This window comes from Oryzias latipes, chromosome 5 (assembly GCF_002234675.1).
Source record: "Oryzias latipes chromosome 5, ASM223467v1".
In the NCBI taxonomy this organism is placed as follows: Eukaryota; Metazoa; Chordata; class Actinopteri; order Beloniformes; family Adrianichthyidae; genus Oryzias; species Oryzias latipes.
In genome coordinates this window covers 3144209-3170308 of record NC_019863.2, presented here as the reverse complement: position 1 = coordinate 3170308, position 26100 = coordinate 3144209, and the positions used below count along the sequence as shown (strand labels likewise).

At 41.1% G+C, this 26100-nt stretch overlaps 1 protein-coding gene across 2 annotated transcripts in view; it reads right to left on the bottom strand.

The window, feature by feature from the left end:
* The window catches only part of LOC101169686 (sodium-coupled neutral amino acid transporter 3), a 74817-nt gene that overhangs the window by 31600 nt on the left and 17117 nt on the right, over positions 1–26100 (bottom strand). The window contains exons 2-5 of one of the 2 annotated variants that reach the window (XM_023954726.1): positions 11180–11383; positions 9373–9414; positions 9112–9205; positions 8905–9020 (exon numbers count right to left, since the gene is read on the bottom strand). In XM_023954726.1, the coding sequence (XP_023810494.1) occupies positions 8905–9020; positions 9112–9205; positions 9373–9414; positions 11180–11316 (389 nt within the window). In that variant the 5' untranslated portion in view covers positions 11317–11383. The remainder of the gene's footprint in view (positions 1–8904; positions 9021–9111; positions 9206–9372; positions 9415–11179; positions 11384–26100) is intronic. The other variant, XM_023954727.1, reaches the window with a different exon arrangement.

Below are 26100 nucleotides of genomic sequence, written 5' to 3'. Positions count from 1 at the left end.
CCCCGGTCTGACACAATGTCCTTCGGGAAACCGTGGTACCTCACAATTTGGTTCATGATGATCTCTGCCGTGCCTTTAGCTGAAGGCAGTCTAGGCAGGGCGATGAACCTGACCATCTTTGAGAACCTGTCCACGACCGTAAGAACAGTGGTGTGACCACGTGAGACAGGAAGGCCGGTGACGAAGTCCATGGAGATGTCCGCCCACGGTCTGGAAGGTACAGGAAGGGGTTGTAGGAGCCCCATGCGACGACTGGTGGAAGACTTGTTCCTGGCACAGACTGAACAGGCAGAAACGTACTCCCGGACCTCCGGCTCCATGCGAGGCCACCAGAACCTCCGAGAGATGGCGTGCATGGTCCGCCTAACTCCCGGATGACAGGAAAGCAGTGAGGTGTGGGCCCAGTGGATCACCCTAGAGCGCAGTGTCGGGGGTACAAATAGGCGATTCCTTGGGCAACCACTGGGCGTTTGCACCCCACTGTTAGCCTGCATTACCTCAGATTCTATCTGCCAAGACACCGCTCCAACCACACAAGTCAGTGGAAGAATAGGTTCAGGTTCTTTGGCAACAGGCGCGGGGTCGAACTGACGAGACAGGGCATCCGGCTTCACGTTCTTGGACCCCGGCCTGTAAGAAAGGGAAAAAGAAAAACGATCAAAAAAGAGTCTCCATCGGGCCTGGCGAGCATTAAGTCTCTTGGCAGTCCTGATATACTCAAGGTTTCTATGATCGGTCCAGACAATGAAAGGGTGCTCCGCACCCTCCAGCCAGTGCCGCCACTCCTCCAGAGCCACCTTGACCGCCAACAGCTCCCGGTTGCCGATGTCGTAGTTGCGTTCAGCCTGCGAGAGGCGCCGGGACAGGAACGCACAGGGATGGACCTTCCCATCCAGCTCCGACCGCTGTGATAGGACGGCCCCTAACCCTTCATTGGAGGCGTCAACCTCCACGATGAACTGACGGTGTGGATCAGGCATAATGAGCAGTGGAGCTGATGTGAAGCGGCGTTTCAACGCCCGGAAAGCGGTCTCGGCCGCAGGCGTCCACCGGTACTGCACCCGTGGGGACGTGAGGGCATGGAGGGGTGCTGCAATTGAGCTAAAACCCCGGATAAAGCGTCTATAAAAGTTCGCAAAGCCTAGGAACTGCTGCAGCTTCTTTCGGCTGTCAGGTGTCGGCCAGTCCCTGACTGCGCTGACCTTGGCTGGATCCATCTTTACCGCCCCTGCTGACACAACAAAACCTAGGAAGGTGACGGTGGAAACGTGGAACTCACTCTTTTCGGCTTTGACGTAAAGGTGGTTATCTAGAAGTCGCTGGAGGACTGCGGAGACATGGGAGACATGAGAGTCCAGGTCCGGGGAGTAAATCAAGATGTCATCCAAATAAACATACACAAAATGATCCAAGAAGTCCCTGAGGACATCATTGATCATGGCCTGGAAAACGGCGGGGGCGTTAGTGAGTCCAAAGGGCATGACCCGGTATTCATAGTGGCCTCTTGGGGTGTTGAACCCTGTTTTCCACTCGTCCCCCTCTCTGATCCTGACCAAATGATAGGCGTTACGGAGATCGAGCTTAGTAAACACCCTGGCCTGCTGGAGCTGGTCGAAAACAGAGGACATGAGCGGCAACGGATATCTGTTTTTGACGGTTATGTTGTTGAGCGCGCTGTAATCTATGCAGGGTCGAAGGGTCCCATCCTTCTTTCCGACAAAGAAGAACCCGGCACCAGCTGCGGATGAGGATGGACGAATGAGGCCCGCTGCCAGAGATTCGTCAATGTATTTATTAAGCGCCTGGCGTTCCGAAGCTGAGATTGAATACAGGTGTCCTTTAGGAATGATGGATCCCGGAACCAGGTCGATGGCGCAGTCGTAGGGGCGATGGGGTGGAAGGCTCAGAGCCCGGGATTTATTGAAGACCTCAGACAGATGATGGTAACATGAGGGTATTGTGCTCAGGTCAGGGGCCTCTGGACCTGGAGCAGAACGAACAGGAACAGGGTTATTGTCTATGATGGTTCGTTTACCTGCAGCATGGGGACTTTTGTGTCCGTCACATCCTGGCCCCCATTCTAGTATTTTCCCGGTCGCCCAGTCCACCAGGGGATTGTGCTCGCGCAGCCAAGGAAATCCCAGAACCAGCTTCCTAGAGGAGCCCTCAAACAGGTGGAAAGACATGATTTCTGAATGGTTTCCTATGGACAGTTTGAGGGGTTCTGAGACATGAGTGATATTAAAAAGACCCCTCCCATGGAGGCCCCGGGCCTGGATGGGTCTGTCCAGAGGCTGTGGCTTAAGACCTAAGCTGACTGCCAGCTTCCAGTCCATTAGGCTGACATCAGCCCCGGAGTCAATGAGAGCTACGAGAGCTGTGGAGGAGCCGTGGTGGGTCACCACTAATGACGTGAGGCTCCGTGTGCGTCCGTCCATAGCGGAGATCTGACTCACCGTTGCTGTTTTTTTCACGGGGCAGGAGAAAACGGGATGACCAATCTCCCCACAGTAGAAGCACCGGCCCTCCTGCAGGCGTCGCTGTCGTTCCTCCGCCGAAAGTCGTGTCCTTCCCACCTGCATGGGCTCTTCACAGCTGTCCGCCGTGACGGAGGGATGCGGGTCGGCTGAGAATCGGCGGTGGTTTCGTCTTTCCGCGGATTCAGCCCCGCGAGAAGACCCGCCTCCTGATGATCCGCTGCCGCGTCGGGAGACGAGTTCACGGAGTCGGTTATCCGTGCGGATGGCGAGAGCGATCAGAGAGTCGAGACCCTGAGGTAAATCCAACGGAATGAGCTGCTCCTGAATGCGCGGAGCCAGCCCTTTCATGAAGACATCATACAGCGCCACCGAGTTCCACCCGCTCTCGGCTGCTAGGGTGCGGAATCGGATGGCGTAATCGCAGACAGAGTCCCCCCCTTGGCGTATGATGGTGAGCTCACGGGCTTTATCCCGGCTGGTTGACACCGGGTCGAAAGTGTTCTGAAGCGCCTCCTGGAAGGCGATGAGAGATGAGCAGAGCGGGGAGTCACGAGCCCACTCAGCCATGGCCCATGCACGAGCCCTCCCCGCTAGATGGGAGATCATGAAGGCGATTCTGGCTCTGTCAGAAACGAAGGCATGGGGTGAATGTTCATAATGAATAGAACAATCAGTGAGGAAGGGCTTACACAGTCCAGGTTCTCCAGAGTAACGATCGGGAGGGGCGAGCTTGATTTCCTGGCTCCTGACAGGCATGGAGGTAGGAGGAACTGGGATGGAAGCAGAGGGTCCTGGAGGAGGGATTGTCCAGGGGGAACTTGAACGGAGGTCTTGAACTTGGGTAGAGACCTGAACCATATGAGACGCCAGGGCCTTCTGGAAGTCCTCCTGTTGAGAAAGGCGGGCTTCCAGGCGTTGCAGGATGGATGTTAAACTACTGCTCTCTGCTGAGTCCATTCTGGCCTGTTTGTACTGACAAGGCAGAACACAGGACTGGACTCAGATGCAGAGCTTAAGGATTTAATTTCTTGAATCAAGAGAAGAGCTAGCTTTGGCAGGTGAAAGCACATGACAAACAGGCACAGGACAAAAGGAAACACAGGCTATAAATACATGAGGAGGGGAGGCACAGGTGGGAATGATCAGGGATGATGAGGCAGACACAGGTGTGGGGAGCAGACACAGCAGGAAGGGGAAGGTCTGGAACGAGAGGTAGGTTAGACTTTCAAAACAAAACAGGAAACCCCACACGAGACAACAGGAAACTTGACGAGACATGACAGAATATCATGAAAATCTAAAATTATTTTCCATAAAAATCAAACTTGTGTGCTTTGCTCTCATCAGATTTTTAAGGAATATGAATTTAATCCGGGGAAAATGAGATCAGTTGTATTCCAGAGGAGCTGTTTTTAAGTCTCCTAGCTGTGGTGAGTGCAGCAGGGCCACACATGGTCTGTAAGTTTAACATCTTTTGACATTTTAGATGAAAAATGTTCATGTTCCTGTGGTCTCAGCTAAAGCAGGTCAACACCATCACTCCGCTTTAACATTTTTGAAAAACCCCTGTGGCATATGTACTGTATATTAAAATATCAAAAATGAATGAATGAAAAAAAATTGCTGTCTTACAACATGAAAACGTTCTCTTCTTGATAGGAATATTAACAATGTCACTATATTTTCAAGCAAAAATATGCTTTTTGGCACAATATTGATTTATATAAGTCTCATTTAGGACTACGTTTACTGAAAGATCATCAATAACCCTTGAAGTAAAAACATTTTTATGACATGTTTTGAAACCACAATAATTTCTTATTTTTAAAGGCTATTTTAACAGGTTTTAAAGGAATACACCTCTTCAGTGCAAATTAAACAATATAAACGATATACAACATTTGTGTTTTCGTAGTTAAGGTCCTCCTGACAAACCTTAACTTTACCATCACAGACAGCAAACCTTTAGAAAAAGAAGAATGAAGGCAGACATCTCTGTGAAGAAAAATATAAACAAGAACATTCTAATTAGATAAATGAAAAGTCCCAATCATAAAAATATAGAGAAAGGGAATATTAAAAGGGGGGTGGGGGCCTGGACTTGCTCCGGGGGGGTGGTGCTTTCTGGCTCCTCTCTCTCTGTGTGGGGTGGGTGGTGCTGGGCCTGGGGTGTCGGCGCCTCCGGGGATGGGGCCCCTGGGCTGGGGGGACCTGGCCCCTATGCTGGGGGGGTTGGGGGACAGCTGTTTGACCACCGCGGGACAGTCTACCAGCTGTCCCCAACTTACCCCCTTCCTCATATAACCTCATATTAGGGTGAGGGGATGGGGGGTTTAGCCTGCGATGTGTCTTTAGGGGGGGAGCTACTTGGCAGTGGTCCCCCTCCCATGGTTGCCGTATGGAGTGGCCCCCCCTCTTTCGGTTTTATTTGCACCTTAGACATCTAGGGCCCTTGGTAGGGGGGGTGCTTGGACATCACTGCCAGCAAGCAGCAGATGTCCTCCTGGCACCCTACCCGCCAATTCTAACCGCACCTTAGACATTTAGGGTGGGGAGGGTGAGGGGACATCACTGTGAGTAATCAGGAGATGTCCCTTCAGTGCCCTACCCGCCAGTTTTAACTGCACCCCCCTTAGTATACACACCCTTTACTCCTCAAAATATACATTCAAACATAAACACACACACATGCACACACACACCCTCAAAAACACGCACACACATTTTGCAAGGATGGTGGGACCTATCTACCTACCTTCTATCCGCGCGGGGGGGGGGGTCGGTCACATTACACCTGAGCCGGGGGTGTCCGTGTCCCTGTGGGGTTCTGGTCCTTGCTCCTGAGCGCTGGGCCCTGCCAAATTTCCAACTGTGGCCGAGCCTGGTCGGGCCATGTTTACAACACCCCTTGTGGGCCCCCCCTTTTCCCCGGGGTGCTGCCCTCCTGGGCGGGGCCGGCTGGCCCCTGCCTTGCTCCTCCCTGGACCAACCGTGGGCCGGGTGGGTGGCTGCCTGGAGTGCGGAGCGGGTCTCCCTTGGGGGGTCCTGGCTCGTACCTGGGGTAGGGGCGGGGGGATGCCCAGAACTCCTGGGTGGTGATGGGATGCTCGTCTGGGGCTGTGGGCACCCTTCTCGGGTGGGGCCCTGCGTTGGGCTCTCCTGGCGTGGCGGGGGCTGCTCTCCTGGTTGGGCTGGGGAGGCGCTCTCTTTCCCTCCGTGCCTCCCTGCTCTCTGGCTCTGGGGGCCTCGCGGCAGTCCTGCTGGCCCTGGCCTGGGTGGCGGATGTGGTCGCCCGGGGGGCGGTTGTTCCCTGCTTGCTGCCGTGTGGCGTTGGGGGGTTCCGACTGCCGCTGCTGCTGCGGCGGGGGTCTTGGTGTGGGGGTGGCTGGGTGCTCCTCCTCCTTCTTTTCACATTCCACCATCCATTTTAGAAGAACATAAACACTCACCTGAGCACAGGTGTTAGCTCACCTTTGCACTAATAGTTTGCGTGATAGAATGAATGAAATATTTCACACTAGTTGGTTTAAAGGCATAAGTATGCGTGTGAACACTATCTGTTTCGTGTACATGTTGACATGTGGACATTTTTGCAGCTAGCAGGTGTGTTGATAACATTTGAGTGTGTGTGTGGACAGGCCCCGCCCTTTTTGTACTACATTAGAACCTCCGTAATGAGAAACAACCAGTAAACTTGTTCCTCTATGCTGCTTCATGGTCTTATCTCCCCCCCTCCTATTATCACCCTCCTACCCCCTCTCTCTAACATCCCTCTCTCTTCTTCCCTCCTTTCCTTTTCCGTCCGGTCCAACATCAAAGATTTTCAAACATGATTGAAATTAATAAAGTTTGGCCTCAATTACGAAAGGGGTTTATTCAGACATACCTTTGGTTTGTCTGAAGATTAATAACCCCTCTTGTTAAAGTAGAACATGTCCAACACAAGAGGCCCTCAGCTCTCATCCGCCTGCCCAGCTGTTGGACAGGACAAGTTTAAAAAAAAAAACAAAGAGAAAAATCAACCAAAAATACTATTTAGAATTCTGTTGTTGTTTTTAAATCAGTTTTTTAAAATGTAAAACATTCTTTAAAAACATTCAAAGATGTATCAATAAATTCCATTGTTTAATTTAAAGTGTAGAAATAATCTGTTAAAACCTTCATGAATGCCTGCTACCATTGTCCACAGGTTTTTTTTTTTGTTTTTTTTTTGCATATACATATAATCCACAATTTTTTTTTTGTTGCATCTCCTGCAAGAAACAGGTTTGTCTCATTTGGGGTTCTCTGTCTGTGTTCGGCCTTTATACTTGCAGCAGGCTTATGAAAATTCAATTGGGGCAAACGCGAGCCTGGAGTATAACATGCAAACAGATAAAACTGCTAGCATGTTTGAGCTAAAATGGAGTCTGTTTTGCTGTTGAGTGATGAGTTTCCCTTTAATACATGTTTTTGCATTTTTGTTCAATATACGTTTTTACATACATTTGATAATTCTACAGGTAAACAAACCGATTTGACAGCTACAAACCTCTTAAACAAGCAAACATGTTAAAACCCAAATCCCTTCATTTCACTGGGCAGCCTTAAAGCTGGGAACATTGAAGAAGCACGTCTGTGTCTCATTTAGATTCCACAATCATAAATCTTTTCTAAAAGGTTTGTAATCTTATCAACAACAAAGAAAACTACAAGAAAATAAAAGTCCTGAGAAGCTGTGAAAATGTCCTGGCAAAAGGCAAAAGACCATATTGTTAAAAATTAGAGGCTCCTATAAATACATTTAAAGTGCAAACTTCTAATGCACTAAGTATGGTTAAACAAGAGAAAATAAAGCTGTCCACAGGTAAATCCAAAAGTTTGAATGTACCCTTTTTTCCGGACTATAAGTCGCACCAGCCCAAAAATGCATTATAAAGTAGAAAAAAACACAGATAAGTCGCACTGGACTATAAGTCACATTTTGACGGGAAATTTATTTGACAAAATCTGAGACCAAGAACTAGTAACTTGCACAACATCATATGACACAATCATAGCAGACTGTTTATCTCATAATTTCACAGTAATTCTTTCTCAAACTTATTTATTTATTCTTTTCATGAAGCATCATTGGCCAACTAATACTCTGTTTTCATCCTGTATTTGTAGAAACAGTTGTCATTTTTATTGCATTTCTGAATCTGTGAAATCATTGGAAAATATTCTATTTTCCAATGATTTCACAGCCAGATGTTACTGTAAAAAAAAAGTTTGCTGATTCTCTGAGTCACTTAACATACTCTTAACACTTAACATACCTCATACATCAAATTTAGCCAGGAACATCATCTCTGTTCCTCACAAATGAAAATAACAGGAGGGTTAACAATGTTTTTATTTTAATTTATTTCTAATTTAAGTCGCTGCGGAGTATAAGTCGCACCCCTTGCCAAACTATGAAAAAAAGGGCGACTTATAGTCCGGAAAATACGGTAGATTATAAACCTACAGACTTGTTTTGTTTAAAAAAATAGAGTTAAAGGGACATTTTCTTTTTTAGGTCAGTCAGATTCCCCCAAAGACTTTTTTGTTTGTTATTTGTTCTCTTCAGAACCAAATGTCTACATGCAAACTTTGACTATGTTCAAGAAGTTTAGATGAATACGAGTAAGTGTTTGAAATGCAAAACAAAGTGCTCAGTGCAGTTCTTAAGTAGACTGTGAGTGATCGAAAATTAAAGTCAGGTGTGTGGCATCCAGAAACTCAGAACTCTGAAGACGGTTCCCGCCGGTGACCAGAGGGGGAGACAGAGCTCTGACTTCTGTCAGAGACCCCCTGGCCTCTGGAAGCGATGGACCCCTACATTGAAGAGGTTTTTAAAAAACGTATAAAAAAAAATAATAATAATATATATATATATATATATATATATATATATACACAAGGATCATTCTTTATGCTTCTGGCTACACAACTGCTTAAGTTCAGTGGTTGATCAATCAACTCTTCACCACAGTTCAGGTACAACATCTTAACATTTTGACTTCTGTAAATTACTTTTTTTTCCATATTGTTTTTCTTTTCACATTTTGGTTTCTGATATTTGATATTTAAATTTAATGTGAGTTTATTATTATTATTATTCGTTTTTCTTTTTAAATTGTCGTTGTGACCTTTAATATGTTTTTGTGTTGAATGATTTATTGATGTGATTTGCATTTGAGGCCACCATACATATCAGTCCATTAAATGGACTCCTGTCGACAGCACATCTGTCCATGAGCATGAAATTTAATTTGGAACAACTGCAAAACAATGATGTGTAGCAGATTTGTGCTGGAAGACAGATGTGAAATTTAAATAGGATTTCTGTTAACACTGATTCAGAAAAGGCCTCTAAGATGCAACCTAAACATGTATCAGATGTTAATGAGGAACTTACAGAAACAAGACGACTCCTGTGTTGGCCATTGCATATGCAAGTCCTAGAATTCCACTTCCCATAATTGCATTGCCCAAGTTGAAGACAGACATCCCAAATGAGGTTTTTCCTTCAAACTGAAACCAGAAAAAAATCGAAAGCAGGTTAAAACTTTGACTACAACTCTGGTGGATGGAGTTCTCCCATGATGCAACAGTGTGAACGTACATCTGTAAAGCGCGTCGTCTTCTTGTCATCAGCACCTGACAAGAACTCCTGGCTCTCTGGAAGGTTGGGGTCTGCATTTTCGGTTCTGTGAGGACTAATCAAAAGGACAACCACATATTACCCAAGATCCATCTCTTCCTCCTAACAGTTCAAAAACTTGTTTGAAACGTTGGCGGGTTTTTTGTTTTTGTTTCACATGAGACACACCTGCAGGTGACACAAACATGAGTGGAACACACACACTTGTTGCCTCATACATACCTAGCACTCTGGGCACTATTGGCGACAGTTTCCTTACAAGCACTGAAGAGCAAAGGTCATCCATCCACAAAGGGGCAGCACAAAGTGGAGAAACACCCACAGTCATCATATATCAAGAGCAACAAGGGACATGGAAATAATCATATGTCTGCTGCTGAGAGATGCTGTCATTAAACCTTCCAGTGGGTGGATAATTCAACTGTTATTATTTCTGGAACAGCACATGAGTTTCTCTGAGATTAAACAGGCCACAGAATGAACAGATAAATGTTCATGTTTGGAGTGTGTAGATTCATTTAAACATGTGCTTTTGTTCTATGCAGTGTTAATGTGTAGTGAACAGGTTGCTATTCATTTTACTTTGACTTTTTTTTCTGAAAGTTGCTTTTCCATCTGTAGCTGTTAACTGTTGTGTTTCCCACTTTATTTCTCTCTGCATTTGAATATTTCATTATCTTTACATGGAAATGTTGAGGTGAATGGTAATGTGGAAGTTGCTGCGTTGATCGTTGATAAAAACAAAGTTCATGGGATGTGAAAATTGACCTGGACTGCTTGAAAGTGTGGTCCCACATTGGATCAAACCTGTTGCCATGAATCAGAGGTAACATTTAATTTAACTAACATTGTAGGACAGTTCATAAAAATAACATCGCAAACAGCAGAAACTAAGAAAAAATGTTACAACATTTTGTAAGTGGTTGGAGTTATCATACCCACGCTGATGAAAATGGTGTTTTTGGTGTTTTTAACATGTTCTTTGGGCATTTTTCTGATGACGGAGGACATTTAGAGGGAGAACATGGAGATTTCTTCATTGAAATCGTTGTGAATAAAATTGTAGTTTGATAAAGCTTGCAGTTGTTACGTAGAGTAAAGCTAGAAGGCTCCATGCTCCGATCTATTAGCAGACAAATAGATCCATGAACGTCTTTGTTTTCCCCGTCTGAGCTGGAATCTGGATCTAAACTGTCCGGCTACAGTATTGCTCGCCATTTTGGGGGGAAGGGGAGCGGGGTTGTTCTCTGCCAAAAGTCCTGCCCACAACTGGAAGCTGAATTTGTAGTGAACTCCTGCCGCTCTGCAGAAACTTTGTCCTAGAAAACGACTTTTCCATTTCCCGTGGTCATTAAAAGACCAAAAATAGATGAAAAGATGATTGGAGTGGGCGCTTGAATACAGAGGTGGAAGCATCATGTGGTGGAGGATTGGTGCACTTCACAAAAGGACGTGAAGCAGAGTCAACAACTAAAGCTTTCTGACAGCTGGTGTCTCGTGTTTTTAGCGATTAGAAAGAAATGAACGTCCAGTGGAGATCAGATGCAACATGAGCGACGGCAGAGCATGGAGGGACAACACAACTGCAATTAAAGCTTCGTTTTGTGAGAGATAGAGATTTAATTAAATGTTTGGGCAGGAGCAAACATGGCCGTGGTGCAGCAGTATCTAATCTGAGTCATAAATCAGATCGCTGTTATTAGGAGAGCAAACAGAATATCTTCTAAACAGTGCTGGTATCACTGTAAGGAGATTATGTTAATATCAGCAGCATCAATGTTGCTGTGCTTTAGACTCAGGCTGGCCAATCAAACAATTATGCTAAAATAGCAGGAACAATCTAATATAGATTTTCTTTAATGACTCTTTAATGACCTGGCATTTCGTTCCTTCTGAAGCTCATTCACATGGAGATTGTGTTTTTTTCCCTTCCATCTGTTTAAAAGAAACCAACTGATGCACTGTCTGTTAAAAACCTTTCCATCCCATTTTGAACATGAAACTGTTTGTGGTTCTCTTCAGTACTCACTTTCCACAGTCCTCTGCTGGTGGGGTTTTTGCCAGCGTTGGGACCTCCTCCCCACCTTCATGGCCTTTCCCATTGGGGATGGCATTCACCTCCACTGGGGGGGAGTCCACATTCTCAGCCGGTTTATCCTCGCTCATGTCTGCTCAGGTTATTCTTGGAATGTGCAAAAGGAGCTGCCTTTGACTTTTAATTTCTTCTGGAGGTCTGCGGAAGAAAAAGAGGCTTTCAGAAATACACCTTACGATAGAAACATTTGCTCCTTTCCTTTTGTGAACAACCAGAAAAGAACATTCAAGTTTCTTCCAATGTTAAATAAAGGTTGAGTAAATTGTGCACATAGTACAAACCAAATGAATATGCGATGGTGAATAAAACACTGGGAAAGAAGAAGAGTATGAATGATAACGTTCACAAGAAGGTGAAAATAAAAAGTAAATATAACTACAAAACCTTAACAAATGCCATTTGTGCAGTTTATAAGTGTTATTAAGTTTACACTTATTAGTTTAAGTGTGTGAATAAAGTGGGTTTTGGGAGCCCATCAGCTGATTTGGCCCCTAAGAAATCCAAAATGAAGACCATCTGATTGAAACAGGTAAGATAAACATGGAAACCATTTGAGAACATATAGTAGTAGTCTTTTTTATTTTGGACTAGTGAAAACAAGTGTAAAATAACAAAATAAGACAAAAATGAGACAAAACAAAACAAAAAAAAAGGCAAGTAAATTATATAAAACAAAACAAGACAAAATTATATAAACACAAGTCCAAAAGAGAGTGAGAAGAAGAAAAATCTTATAAACTCTCACCCCCTTTACCTTAAATCCTTACTTTCCCGACTAAACCCATATTTTCATGAGAGTACATTAAGTCAATCTTTCTTTCATGCACACACACATTCATTCACACCCCTTTGCCAGCTGCCTCCAACCTAAAACCACCAGCAGCAATGTGGGGTTCAGTGTCTTGATCAAGGACACAGAGGCAGGCAAAGCGGGAAATGAACCTCCTTTTGTTATTTTCTTTAAATTAAAAACCAACAAGGGCTTTGAATGCAAAACCTGACACACAAAGACGTTTTAGAGAACCAAATTCAGAAAGTTATAACTAAATAAAACTACGGTGGCCCTGAAGTGCAAACCATTCAACAAATCACTCGATACAAAAACATTTTTAAGATCACAGCAACAATTTAAAAAGCGTATTACATTTTAGAAAACAAAACAAAATTTCAGAAACCAAAACATAAAAAAGAAAACAGAAAAAAAAGAAAAAAAGATTTCAGAAAACAAAATTAATTTCCAGAAAAAAAAAGAAATATTACAAAATGAAAACATTTCAGAAAAAAAATTAATTTCCAGAAAACAAAATGAAATAAAAAATTGAAAAACATTTCAGAAAAAAAATGAAATATTAAAAAATGAAAAACATTTTAAAAAAAAAAGAAAAAGAAAAAAGAAAAACATTTCAGAAAAAAATGAAATATTAAAAAATGAAAAACATTTTAAAAAAAAAAGAAAAAGAAAAAAGAAAAACATTTCAGAAAAAAATGAAATATTAAAAAATGAAAAACATTTCAGAAAAAAAAATGAAATATTAAAAAATGAAAAACATTTTAAAAAAAAAAGAAAAAGAAAAAAGAAAAACATTTCAGAAAAAAATGAAATATTAAAAAATGAAAAACATTTCAGAAAAAAAAATGAAATCTTCAAAAATGAAAAACATTTCCAAACCGGAAGAAGCAGGTACTATGGGACAACGCTGATTGGATGATGTTTGTCAATCATTTGAACTGAAAAGTATTTTAAATGAAGCGATGACGGATTTTATCGTCCAAACAACAATGTACTATAATAATCCACGTATTTCCCATTTACATATTATATCAAAAATGCAGCAAACAGATAATGAAGGTTTAAATTATTTTTTGAATATTTCGTCTGAAGCAGAACGGTCACCCGGAAGTAGTTTGTGCGGATGACGTCCGTTCTGCAGGTAAACAAAGAAAGGGACGGTAAAACGTTAACATAAACGTTAATCTTTGAATATTTAGCGGGTGTGATGACAGAACGCACGCAGAAATATCAACACCAACCAGGGGCCTGTTTCAGAAAGGAGGTTCAACCAACTCTGAGGTTGAACTTGAACTCCGAGTTGGTCAATCGGGAGATTAACAACTCTGAGTTTTCTGTTTCAGAGAAGCTGATCCGAGTAAGATCAATCAACTCTGAGTGGACTGATTCGGAGGTGAGCGTGAGCACCGCGACTATAAGAAGCCATTATCAATGGAGCGCAGATATCACGAGTCACCATGGCAACCGTGAAAAAAAGAGGTCTGCGTATTTTTCGCCAGCTGAACTTGACGTGCTGCTGCAGAGTTACAGTGAATATGAGCACATATTCCAGAAGAAAAGCAACACCGCTGCATCTGCAAAACAGAGACAGTTAGCGTGGAAAACATAGCTGCTCAAGTTAATGCCTAAGTTTGCATTTAAATCATTGTCATAAAATATTGACTGTAATAATTTTTTAAAAAGCGTACGGTGTGAAATAATAAATGGGGATATTTAGGAGTACTTTTGAAGTGTTTTTCCTGGTGTAAATGCATGAAATGCTGCATAGTGTACAGAACCAATCTGGGGGGAAATGCATTTAACGTCGGTAATGTTTAGAGGACTTTCTTGTTAACCTTCCCCTCTTGCAAACGTTGGTCATTTTAATATTAATACATGCAATTGTGTTTTTCAAAGTGAACTTTTTCGGGGTTCACTTCCCGTTCGAAACCCTCAACCTCCAGAGCGGATTAAGAATGACTCCAAAACAGTTATTCTGGGAATGACACCTTCTCTTTATTTAACTAAGTGCTCCGTCCTCCGAACACACAATATATACCGCGCTCTACCCCCCCCCCCCCCCATCTGCACCTGCACTCGCCCCTCCCCTTGTCTCTCGTGGATCGCACCCCGCTCAGCACACACACACTGCAACACTACCCTTGTATTGATCAAGTGGTATAGGTTTATATGGGATTAAGAAAGTAAGCAGTGCTAGCAAATTGTGTTTCCAAAAAGTAATTGTTACATTAATCTAATTCAATGTCCCTGATTTCATTTTCACGTAGATGCAATCCTGCAGGAATTAAAAGAACATGGCAGCAGCTAAAAGTGAAAAAAAAAAATCGAGTCTTCTCAAAATCCTCGTAAATGTAATTCTCTACAAATTATTGCAGCCTCCTCGTCTATTGGGTCCTCCAAAAAAGAACAAGCCATTCTTGTCACTTGTCTCTGTGTGACGGACATTTGGGCAATGAAGGTTAAAGCGAAAAATACCGCTTCGTCTTTAAAAAGGGGAGGGGACCGGCATAAACTTTGAGTTTGGAGAATAAAACCTGCTCCCGACCAGGTTAGGTTCACAGCGTAAGTAACCATGGATACTGACTCCGAGTAAAAGTTACCTCTCTTTCAGAAACGGGTTTGACTTACTCTGCTTTCTCTGGTTTAACAAACCTCCCATTCTGAAACAGAAAACCCAGGGTTTCCCTGATTTCAGGGTTAATGCACTCAGAGTTTACACTTAACCTCCTTTCTGAAACAGGCCCCAGGTTTACAAATGTTTCAAAATGTCGTGAGAAGATTCTGTCTAAAGCAGCAGCTGCGAAGAAACGGGTGTTAAAGACGGCGCACATCAGGAAATGCAGTCCCGCCATCCACAGATAAGGTATGGAGGCACATTTGTTTGATCTAATAAATGTAGCGTTAAACGTGATTTCTAGGTGGGTGTTTACAGACAGATCCAAGATCCTTCAGTCATACGTTAATGACAGGTTACCTCATCAGCTGGAGAGGGGGGGTCACGTGGGCAGGATTCTCAGACAGGTGTACCAGCAGCATAAATCAGCAAAGCTGTCAGGTAAACTGCAGCAGTTTGTGTCTCAGAATAACATTTATGAATGCTTCTTATTCACACTATTAAGATCTGTGACTTTAGAGTGTGTCAGTGCACAGAAACATGACAGTAAATGACTGGATGTGCTCATCATCAGACACGTCCAGGTGTGTAACTAAAGGTGAAAAGTCTGTAGTGTAAAATAAATCTTTAAAAAAAACGTTTTAGTCTTTCAGGCAGAGGAGGAATACCAAATTGTTTTAGAATCTATTTTTTATAAGACTGAAATAATGTATTTTATTCTGAGTTTGGTGTTTTGACCCCTCCCTAATGAATTTCTGGTTTAACCCATTTTCTCCTCATTTTGATGAACTCAACTTTTTCCTGAATGAAAGATGAACGGCAGCCGATGTTTTTCTGTCAGGGATTTTTAATTTATTAATTTATCTCTGTCAGGGATTTCAAGAGCTGGAGTCCAGTGCAGAGGAAGCTGCAAGCATGTACGAGCAGGAACTGGGCTCCCTTACCTGTGCATCTTCCTCTGGATGTGATGCTGGGCAGCAATGTGGACAAACCTTTCCTGACATGACTCTTTTTGATATAGTTGTTAAGCACAAACAGACTTTTCCCAGATGCATTTCTTCCTCTAATAAACGTGACTGACAGGTACGCTGAGTAAATGCTGATTGTAAGCGCAACATTTGATTAACTGCATGAAGAAGCCCTTAAAGGAAAATCCACAACCGTTTCTTTGTTTCTGTTATTGAATAACGTATTCATGTTAAGTTTTCAATAAATATACTGCATTGCTATGAAACAAATTTGTTTATTTTCATATCCATTATTACAATCCTCACGTCAGCATTCAGTTTTTTCATTGACAAAAAAACATTTCTAAACAACAGCTTTGAAAATCAAACATCATCTTTGTTAATAAAGCTTTAAAACCTAAAATGGTAAACATGGAAAAACTCCTAAATGAAGCAAGTCTAATATGAACATTTTAAACTGGAGTTTTGCTTAAAGGAACATTAAGTTGTTTGGAGTTGTACAAGTGTTTGATGCGGTTCCTCATAGATGTGATTTCCAGATCATCAGCCGGACACTAAAGCCAGGAATTGTGCTTCGTTTTTCACTCCCCACTGCATCATTTACAACTAATCAGGCTTATGCAGCAGGTTAAAGACTTTTTTTTAAAGGACCTGCAATTTAAAAAAAAAATTAGATATTAAGGTTAAATAATATTTATTGATTACATTGCACATAAATCATGGTGACTTGCCTTTACACTGCACAATGATATGAATGACTTTAGTCTTTTTGTATTCCCATGTAGAGCTGCCATCTGTTCTTCTGCAGCACAAACCTTTCTGGAACTTCGCCTTGAGTAACTTCACCTGCAGAAATATCACATGTTAATTCAATTAAGTATTTTATAAACTTTTAAAGTTCATTTTTAAGTGTCAGTATATGTATATGCATGGTTCAAAAATATACAATGCACTTTAATATTATTTCCCATAAGAACTTGTTTACTGATTTCAGTCTTAAAGTCGATTTTTAGCAACACTGATGCCATATAATTACTGTATAAATCCTAGAATCAGGCTGGCTCGGAGCTTTTTCTCTCATGTTGTCACCGAAAACGGGAACGGCTATCATGTGAAAAAGGTTCGTCTCCATCGGGTTCTTTTTGCGCATGCGCAAGATAAAAAGAAATTATCTTTTCAAAGCAGCACTTTAACATCCTAAAATTAACATCCTTAGAGACATGTGACTGACAAAAGAAAAGATCACAGAATTGATACTTACCTAAAGATGATTGACAGCGTGAACCTCGCAGCCGTAGACATTAGCGCACAGCGTTCAAAGTAAAAGTGCTCACAAACTACTTCCGGGTGACCGTGTGTCAGGCGAAATGTTAAAAAAATAATTTTAAAGTTCATTAACAGTTTGCTGCATTTTTTATTTGATATATAAATGGGAAATACGTGGATTATTATAGTACATTGTTGTTTGGACGATAAAATCCGTCATCGCTTCTTTTAAAATACTTTTCAGTTCAAATGATTGACAAAAATCATCATCCAATCAGCGTTGTCCCATAGTACCTGCCTCTTCCGGTTTGGAAATGTTTTTCATTTTTGAAGATTTCGTTTTGTTTTCTGGAAATTCATTCTGTGTTTTGAAATGTTTTTCATTTTTTAATATTTCATTTTTTTTCTGGAAATTTTTTTTTTCTGAAATGTTTTTCATTTTTTAATATTTCATTTTTTTTCTGGATTTTCTTTTTTCTGAAATGTTTTCATTTTTTATTTCTTTTTTTTCCTGGAAATTAATTTATTTTTCTGAAATGTTTTTTTTTTTTTTGTCATTTTTGTTTTTCAAGTTTTGGTTTCTGAAATTTTGTTTTGTTTTCTAAAATGTAATGCTGCTTTTTAAATTTTTTTTTTTTTTAATTGTTGTTGTGATCTTAAAAATGTTTTTGTATCGAGTGATTTGTTGAATGCTTTGCACTTCAGGGCCACCGTATAAAACAAACTGTAATACACCAAAGTAAAGAATTTCATTTGAACATAAAATAAAAATGGCAAAAACTGTAATTTGGCAAAAAAAAAGGCATGAATAAGGCAAAAATATTCTAACTTTAATAAATTCCTTAAAAGAACTGAAGGTCAGTAAACTGAAACTTTGGAGATCATAGAAGTGAACACAAAATAAATGTTAAAGTTACCTGAAAACATATCCTGAACAAACACAATAAACTCAAATCTGACATCCTAATTTATTTTTTAATGTGTTGTATTATTTCTCAAATTATTCATTTAAAATGATACAATATTATCAAATTGGACATTCTATGGACAAATAAACACAGATAAAGGGGCTTTTACATTTTATTTTGTCATTAACTTGTTTTTTTTCTTTTGCTTAAAAAGTGTCATCTGTGAAACAACTGGAAGATATTAAGTTGAAAAAGAGTAGAAACATGTATAATGTGAATAGGAGAATGACAACCATAAAGCACACACAAGAAAAATCATTCTCACTGAAACATTTATCAAAGAAGAACATTCCATTCTTCCATTCCATGTTTTTCCTTTTATTTTATTCTTTTGGTATTTTTAACAGACGTCCTTATGGCCCCTAATGCCTAAAGTCAGCAAGAGGCTGCAGACATCAACGTCCCAAATCCAAAGTCCTCGACCGAAACCGGAAGTCCCTCCATATTGCTTCAATAAAGGTTTTTTCTACAATTTTCAACACTTTTGTGTTCGTGTTATCGTTAGGGTGAGTTGTATGAATTCTGCTTCTGGCTGATGATGCCAGGTCCCATCGTGTCTGCAGCCAGGTCCCATCTCAAAGTCACGGCACGGTGAGGGTTTTTGTAACAAACTTTCTGTGCTTCTTTCTAGCTTCTCAGAACAAAACCACATCGCCTCCTGCTGAAAATGCAGATCTGACAGTGAATGAATGCTTTGGCATTTCCGGTGAATAAATGACACATTAACTGACAGGTCTTCCCCATGAAGAAACAAAGCTTACTTTTCCATTGGTCCTCTATTTCCTGGGTACCCTGTTGTGTTGTGTTAGCTGACCAGCTGGCTTGTGGGGCCCAGAAGGACCCCCGTCACATGTATTTCCTAGATGATGTTGACTAAAAAAAACACCATCTGGCTGGTGCTGAATGATCTGCTGCGTAAACAGCAGCTACAATAATGTAGGGATCTATACAGGAAACAAACGGCTGAACCCCCAGCCACTGAGATGAAAAAGGAGGAACCAGTTAAGACCAGCTTCCAAACCAGCTCTGGCTGTCTTTGTGCTTACATTGCTCTGCTTGTCACTTTTCTCTTGGTTTCCTCTTTTATTGGGGAGAGTTCAGCACAGTTACAACAGCACTACCACTCCTGGCAGCCGCTCAGCTGCCCTTGTGTCCTCAGACTTCTTCCGCTCCACAGTCCACTCTTTAAAGGTAGCTGAAAAAAAAATTGTTCAAATGCTGCGTGAGGTGAAAAACCCTGCTCTTCTCTGAGAAGTCCCCTGGCCTGCACCTACCAGCCACATTACTGTGGGCTTCAGCGCACAGCCAGGCCTCTCGGTGTCTCTGGGTAAAGCTGGTCAACATGGTTGGGCAGCAGAGCACAGTGCACAATGGGACATGTTGTGTGGTTTCCTGGGAACGGGTAGGGAAACAGTGGCACTATTGTGCCAGGCATCATTATACTGCCGAGGCCCTTTTGGCTGAAGTTCGCCAGGCCACTCGAAAGGCTGAAAAGGTATTTCACTCTCTAATTGAAAAGACGCCATCTTGAATTCAAGAAATGCCAGTATCTAGTATTCAAGCACAGTTGTAGCGGAGTTGATGACTGGAACAATGGTTAAGGTATAGGGCCATCCTCATGGGACAAATCACCACGCACAGCCACAGGGTCACATGCCGTAGGCATTGACGGACAGCCCACCATGGGCCGTCGAGTTACAGGAGGTCCTTCCTAATGGCCTTGAGTAGGGGAGCTTGAAACAGCTGACATGATTAGCCTCAGCTCTTTTCTTATGCAATCACTGTGTTCCAAAGACAGGAGAAGACATGACAGCTGTGTAAAAACCCACTGATTTGGTCACTGCATCTTACTTTTAGAGGGTTCAAAGCAAATGAAGTCAAAGGTGGAAAAGTTCTTATAGCAAAACATTTCGCTTCATATTACTCACGAAGAGCAGCAGTCTCAGAAATGCATGGCTATCTGTTTTTATTGAAACCTTTTCCTGAATCTTATTATTCAAAATATTGTGCTGTAAACTTTGCATCAAAACAGGAAATCATCATATTTTAGCTGCACAACAAAAAACAGAGGTGTGTTATTTTCTTTGGCAAAAAGCTGCTTAAAATGTTAGAAACAAAACTAAATGAAATGTGCAAAAGTGGCCCTCATTGTGATACTAAGACAGATGCTCCTCTGTGTGAATGGAAATGGAAAACGCTGCGGCATGTAGAGAACAGCATGTCAAGCTAAACGTGTTGGTCTGTCTGCATGGGGTCAAAGAAGGGTTAACTGAAAGGGAATGAAAAACCAGATTTTAGAAAAAAAAGGGAACATTTGAAAGCGGTTTTAAATTTAAAATTCTAAACTTGAAGGAAATTTGAAAAAAAAATCTTAATCTGAAATTTAATCAAATGGCTTGTGGGGCTTAATCTGAAAAAATCAACAAGTTATTAGAAAAAATCAGAATTAGAAAAAATCAACAAGTTATTAGATTAAAAAAATTACGACAGCTGCTGTTTTGTTTTTCAAATTGTGTTTTTTTTTTCTGTCATTCTCTGCTTGCAGTCCGCGATTTAGAGTCTCAATTCAGAATTTTTGGTCTCGTGGTTGAGCCTAATTTTACAAGTGGGTGGGGGTTCGAGCCCATGGGCTACATGATTGACATGGGATGGCAGAGGTTATGGTGATGTCATTTCCGCTCCAGCGTCTGTTGTTAGCGCCGCCTGTGTCATCCCTCCTCTGATGTGGCGTACTGTCACCCGATGTCAATCATGTAGCTGATGGGTCCAAAGCCCCACCCACATGTAAAATTAGGCTCAACGTGGAAAGCAAAACTTCTGAATGGAGACTCTAAACTAAAGACTGGAAGCAAAGAGGGAGTGAAACGGAAAAACAAAGGTTGAAATACAAAACAGTCACGAAGAAACATTTTTTTAATTTAGTAATATTATATAAGTAGTAGTGGCGCGCTTGCTCAGTTTGCTATTGCTCAGGAGGTGTGTTTGTCACCTGGGGGCGGTAACCTTTTTGGTTGATCTGATCGGCTGAAATTTGCAGGTCAAATCCGGTGAGGTAGCGGGGCGGGATTTTCATCTCATAGAAATTTTTCCAAATTTCTATGAGATTTTTCATTCACTTTAGGTTGACCTGACATGACCCCACACAAAACCCTGTTTTAGCCTAGGTTTCATATCTACGCTCCTACTTTTCAAGTCTAACAAACACAGGAATTAATCTGAAGTTTCCTTTTTGCCTGCTTTACAGCAGTAAGACCCTGTTCTCCAGTCAAAACTAAACATAAGCAGAAACTAAAAGTTCACATTTTATTCATTCCAAACTGGGGGGAAAAGCAAACAAACATTCAGGAAGAGAAACCTCTGCGAAACATCGTAACAAAACCAGTATCAACCCAACTTTTTTCCAAGCTTCAAGTTCTATGCAAGTCCCAGATCCACATTGTGACCCTTTGGGTGGGAGTAAATGAATCTTTTCACAGCAACGGCTGTGGCTCTGTTTGTTCAAGTCCTCGTCCAAAACATCCCATCCGTTTGCCAGCACACAGGCAGTGTGCGCCGCTGTTTGGTGCCTCTGACGTAGGCAGAGACGTCAGCCCACATGGAGGGACGCTGGGCCAGGTGGCTCCTCTGATTATGATTATTAAACTGATGCTGGAACCACATCGCTTTGCTCATTAATCCTCACTCGGAGCTGCGCATGTGCGCACATGTCCTTGTCTTTATTGATGTCGTCTGATACTATAATTAAATGTGGGGCTTTGTGTTAGCTCTGCATGTGAGTGGGTGTGAGTTCACGGCTATGCAGCTTATGTAATAAAGTAAGTAATCTGCATCCTTCCTGTTCCACGGCTGCTTGTTGACATTCTGCAAGTCCACAAAGCCACAAAGGCTTTCTGTCCTAATTGAGTCTCTTTTAATTTCTTGAAGTGTTTTAAAATCATTGGCTGTTTTTACACCCAAATCGAATAAAGAAGGAGCGACAGAAATAGAAAAAAAACACCAGGAAGTCAGGAATAATCCTCCGCTGTTACGGTTTAGTCTTTCGGCAATCACGACTGCGGAGTCAGCCGGATTACGGCCTCATTTCACTAAAGCAGGAAATCGGCATCAAAACCTATTCGAGTCCCGTCATAAAAATAGCAGAAAAATAACTGCAGTGGAGTGAAAAGCCTCAGTCAAAACGCAACATGTCACATGCAAAGCTGTGATATCAAGTGCTGCCTGCATGTAAACAAAGAAGAGTCACTCAATGTCTCCATCTGCCAGCATGACATCTGCTCCCTTAGACAACACAGGAACACACACACACACACACACACACAAAAATCACTCGCTGGTGTTGAAACATAAAACACACAGTTCAGGTGAAAATCCATCTCCGCATTTCTGGATTAAACTTTTGTCCACAATGTTTTCAAAATAAGCCAAATATGATTTTAGGGGGTCATAAAACAGGAGTAGTGATAACAGACATCATGGTGGACCCACTGTTTGACATCTACCGATGATGATGTTTTTGTGTTAATAAATAACCAAACGCCTTTATGACTTTCTAGATTAGAATAAGCCACATCAGGAAACCATCATGTTGATTTAAGACACTGGCTGCAAATTATCAAGCAGGATATGAGAGGATCTGATAAACTGCAACGCTACAAGTGGACCAATGAGATGGAAAACATAAAACACTTTCTCAGAAACGTCTAGGAAAAGAGAGAGTCACCATTTTTTTCAGAGGGATCCTACATGCCTTTCAGGTCACGGGGTCGCCGGAGCCTGTCCCGGTTACTGTTGGACAAAGGCGAGGAACACCTTAGACAGGTTAACGTTGTTATTGGTATCATCAGTTTAAAGTCTATCTGGACACTCACGCTGTTTTCTTTTTACTCTGCTATTAAAAATTGTCATCATTTTATTTAGTCGCGGACATATTGTTCATAAAAATAAGGATCAGTCAAACTTTTAAAGTTTATTTAATCAGACTGGGGAAGCTACTTGGATGAGAGATGAAATGTTTGAAGAATTAAAACCACAAGTCCAGATGTCACAACTTTACTTCAAGACAACCTCACCTGTATGGATGACAGGATTTTTTCAGTAAAAACTGATATTCAAAGCACAGTTGACATTTTTGTACAATTTTGTGGAATTTCCAGATAAATCTTTGAAGTATTAATAAAAGTAAATTATTTTTAATGTGATGCTGTCGGATTATTCCTTTTTTTGAAGTGATTAATAAACAGTAGGTGAGTAGCTACGACAACGTAAGTCTGATGCTGTTATCAATGTACGTCAAGTTAATTCTTTAAAACAAAATAAAGTTTATTCTTAAGTTAAGTTGATATTTTTAGGAGTCATAGAAAGCTCCACTTTCTATGACTGTCACTTGGGTTTTCACAAAACTCTGGTATGTTTTTGCTTCAGCTTTCAGTTTTCTCATCATTAGGGTTTTCACTTTCAAGTTTTCTTTCCCTATGAGCTTCAGTGCTCCAACTTGCACAAATTAATTACATGGGAATTCGTCTATAGCTGTGATGGGACTAAAAAAAACAGATGAAACACTGATGACAAGTCTTATTCAGGGAATAAACTCAAGATAAACTTTAAAAAATGTAATAAACCCAAAACAAGATAGTAAAAAATAAAACAAATCTAACGAGAATCTAAAAAAAAAACAATAGATAAAAGAAATCCTGGACTTAAATGAGCTGACAGAGTGTTTGAACTGAAGTGTGAATCAGGTGCCTCACAAGCAGGAACTGAAAAGAAAACTAAACCTAAAAAAATATGCAAATTCCATCATAACCTGACCTTTTGACCCCAAAAAAGATATTCATTTTTGTTGTGCTAATAATCTTGAACACACAATCAACTAGCACCCTCCGTATGAAAGAGAAAAATCCTCTTTCTTCTTTTTAGATCAGTCATTAGACTCTGCTTTCCCACATTGTTGTCCTACCATCATCCAGAGTAAAGGCACAGCTCTGATTGGCCATCAGAGTGAATAAGAGATTAACATTTGACGGGGAATGGGTCTGTAAACCTGTCAAATGCTGCTCTTCTCCTGGATTCCTTCCTGCCTGTAAGCTGGTGTGGGATTTATATGTCAGAGACTGTGACACACATGTCTCAGCTTGGCTATGCATTTACCTGTAAATATCCTCAGTAAGTTGGATGGGTTCACCTCAGAACAAGTCTTTTCAAAAGGCTTTAACCTGGATGTTCACAGTAGCCACGCAACAGTTGCCCCTGGAGTTCATGCCTGAGGATGATGCTCCTGTGAAAACTGTCCGACAGTTCTTAGGAGTTATAAGTTATTACATTTTTATACAAAAATATGTAATATGCTTTAAATTGTAAGTGCAGTACATTGTGCAGTATAAACCTCACAATCTCTATCTTAGTGTTTTTCAACCGGTGTGCCGCAGCACACTAGTGTGCGGTGGGAGATAGTCAGGTGTGCCGTGGGAAATTGCCCTCATTAACTGATTTAAAAAAAACATTTACCATCTCCAGGATATCAGCTCTGTGTTCATCCAGCAGGCCCTGATAAAACACTGAGGAGTTAGGAATATGAACAATCATAAAATACTTTTTTCTTTGTGTTTATTTGATTCTATTAAAGAAACTTTGTTAAGAATGATGGTACCACGATTTAGCCGTAGCTTCAGCTGTCTTTTGAGAAAAGTCCCGCCCCTTCAACTGTCTCCACCAATCATTCTTGGAGTCTTAATCACATGTCATCAGTCTGACCAATCAGAAGTGGTTAAAGTCTTCACTTCCTTGTTCTGTTTCTGCTCATAAAGTCTCTCAGTTCCAACAAAAATACCAGCTAAAGCTCGTCTTTAGCCGTGTAGCTTTCCACAGAATCCGGTGTCAGACCTTGGAAATAGGGGAACAAAACAATGAAATTCAGACGCTAGCTAGTCTATCTGCGTTCGGCGGCTGTTTGCACTACATATCCCCTGATGCATTGTGTTAAAGTTTTTAAAGACTTCATCTTTGATTAAGACAAAAGATAACTAATGAAACTTTAACAAGTTTACTTTTTGTGTAGCTACAGAAAATATAAATATAAAGTTAATATTTCTGTGTAAAATTTATCAGACATATTGTGATCATATAATTGTTCAAAAAATACAGTTGCCTTTGCACTAACATTGAAAAAAATAAATAAAAAAATCACTGTTTAGAAAGCATATATTTGTTTTTTTGTGAGGTTACATAAAATTGCATGTTAATAAACTGGAGGAAAAAACAACTACCAGGGTAAAATGTCAAATAATTTAGTAGTTATTACTGAAAACTAACTTAACTTTTATTAAATGTTTTAGAAAAACCAGCTGCAACTTCCAGCTTTTTCTGCCACAATTATCACAAAAATGCATGTGAGACTGTGGAGGGACTGTAGATCAATACAGACCATAGAGTTTCTCCTTTTTTTATTTTTTTATTTTTTGTATGCTGGTGTGCCTCGGAACTTTGTCAAGGTTAAAGTGTGCCTTGGTTCAAAAAAGGTTGAAAAACACTGCTCTATCTCACAATGCCTAAGTAGGTTTCAGTCAGACTTCACAGTTTATAAAAACCTTTACACTTTGTTTTTTTCCGTTCAGCAGCAACCATCAAGAAAAAAAATATGCAGGTCTGAAAATGGTTAGTACTAGAGGTCCAAAAAATTTATTTCAAAGTCCCATTCCTATTATACATATTGTTCTGTTTTGTTTTTGTTTGTTTTACTTGTCCTGTTCAACAGCTGAGCAAACAGATGAGAGCTGATGCCTCTTGTGTTGGATATATTTTACTGTTACAACATGGGGTTATGAATCTTCAGACATATCAGAGGTATATTTGAATAAACCCCTTTTGTAATTTAGCTTTTAAGCTTTATTCATATTACTTATTTTTGTAACAGTTTTTTGTTGGACCTGATGGAAAAGAAAAGAAGGAAAAGAAGGGGGGGGGGGTAGGAGGGTGATTAAAGAGGGAGGGGTAAAACCATGAAGCAGCATAAAGCAACAAGTTGCTGGACGGTTATACTCATTGAAGTCAGGTTTAGAAGTAATACAGATCTAAAAGGGGCAGGGCCTGTCCTGTCCTCACACACACTCGCATGTTATAAACACACCTGTTGGTTCCAAAAATGTTCACATACAAACATATACACAATGTACACAACACAACTAATGTTCACACACGCATACTTATGCCTTCAGACCAACACGTGAAACATTTCATTCAGTTACGCAAACTAT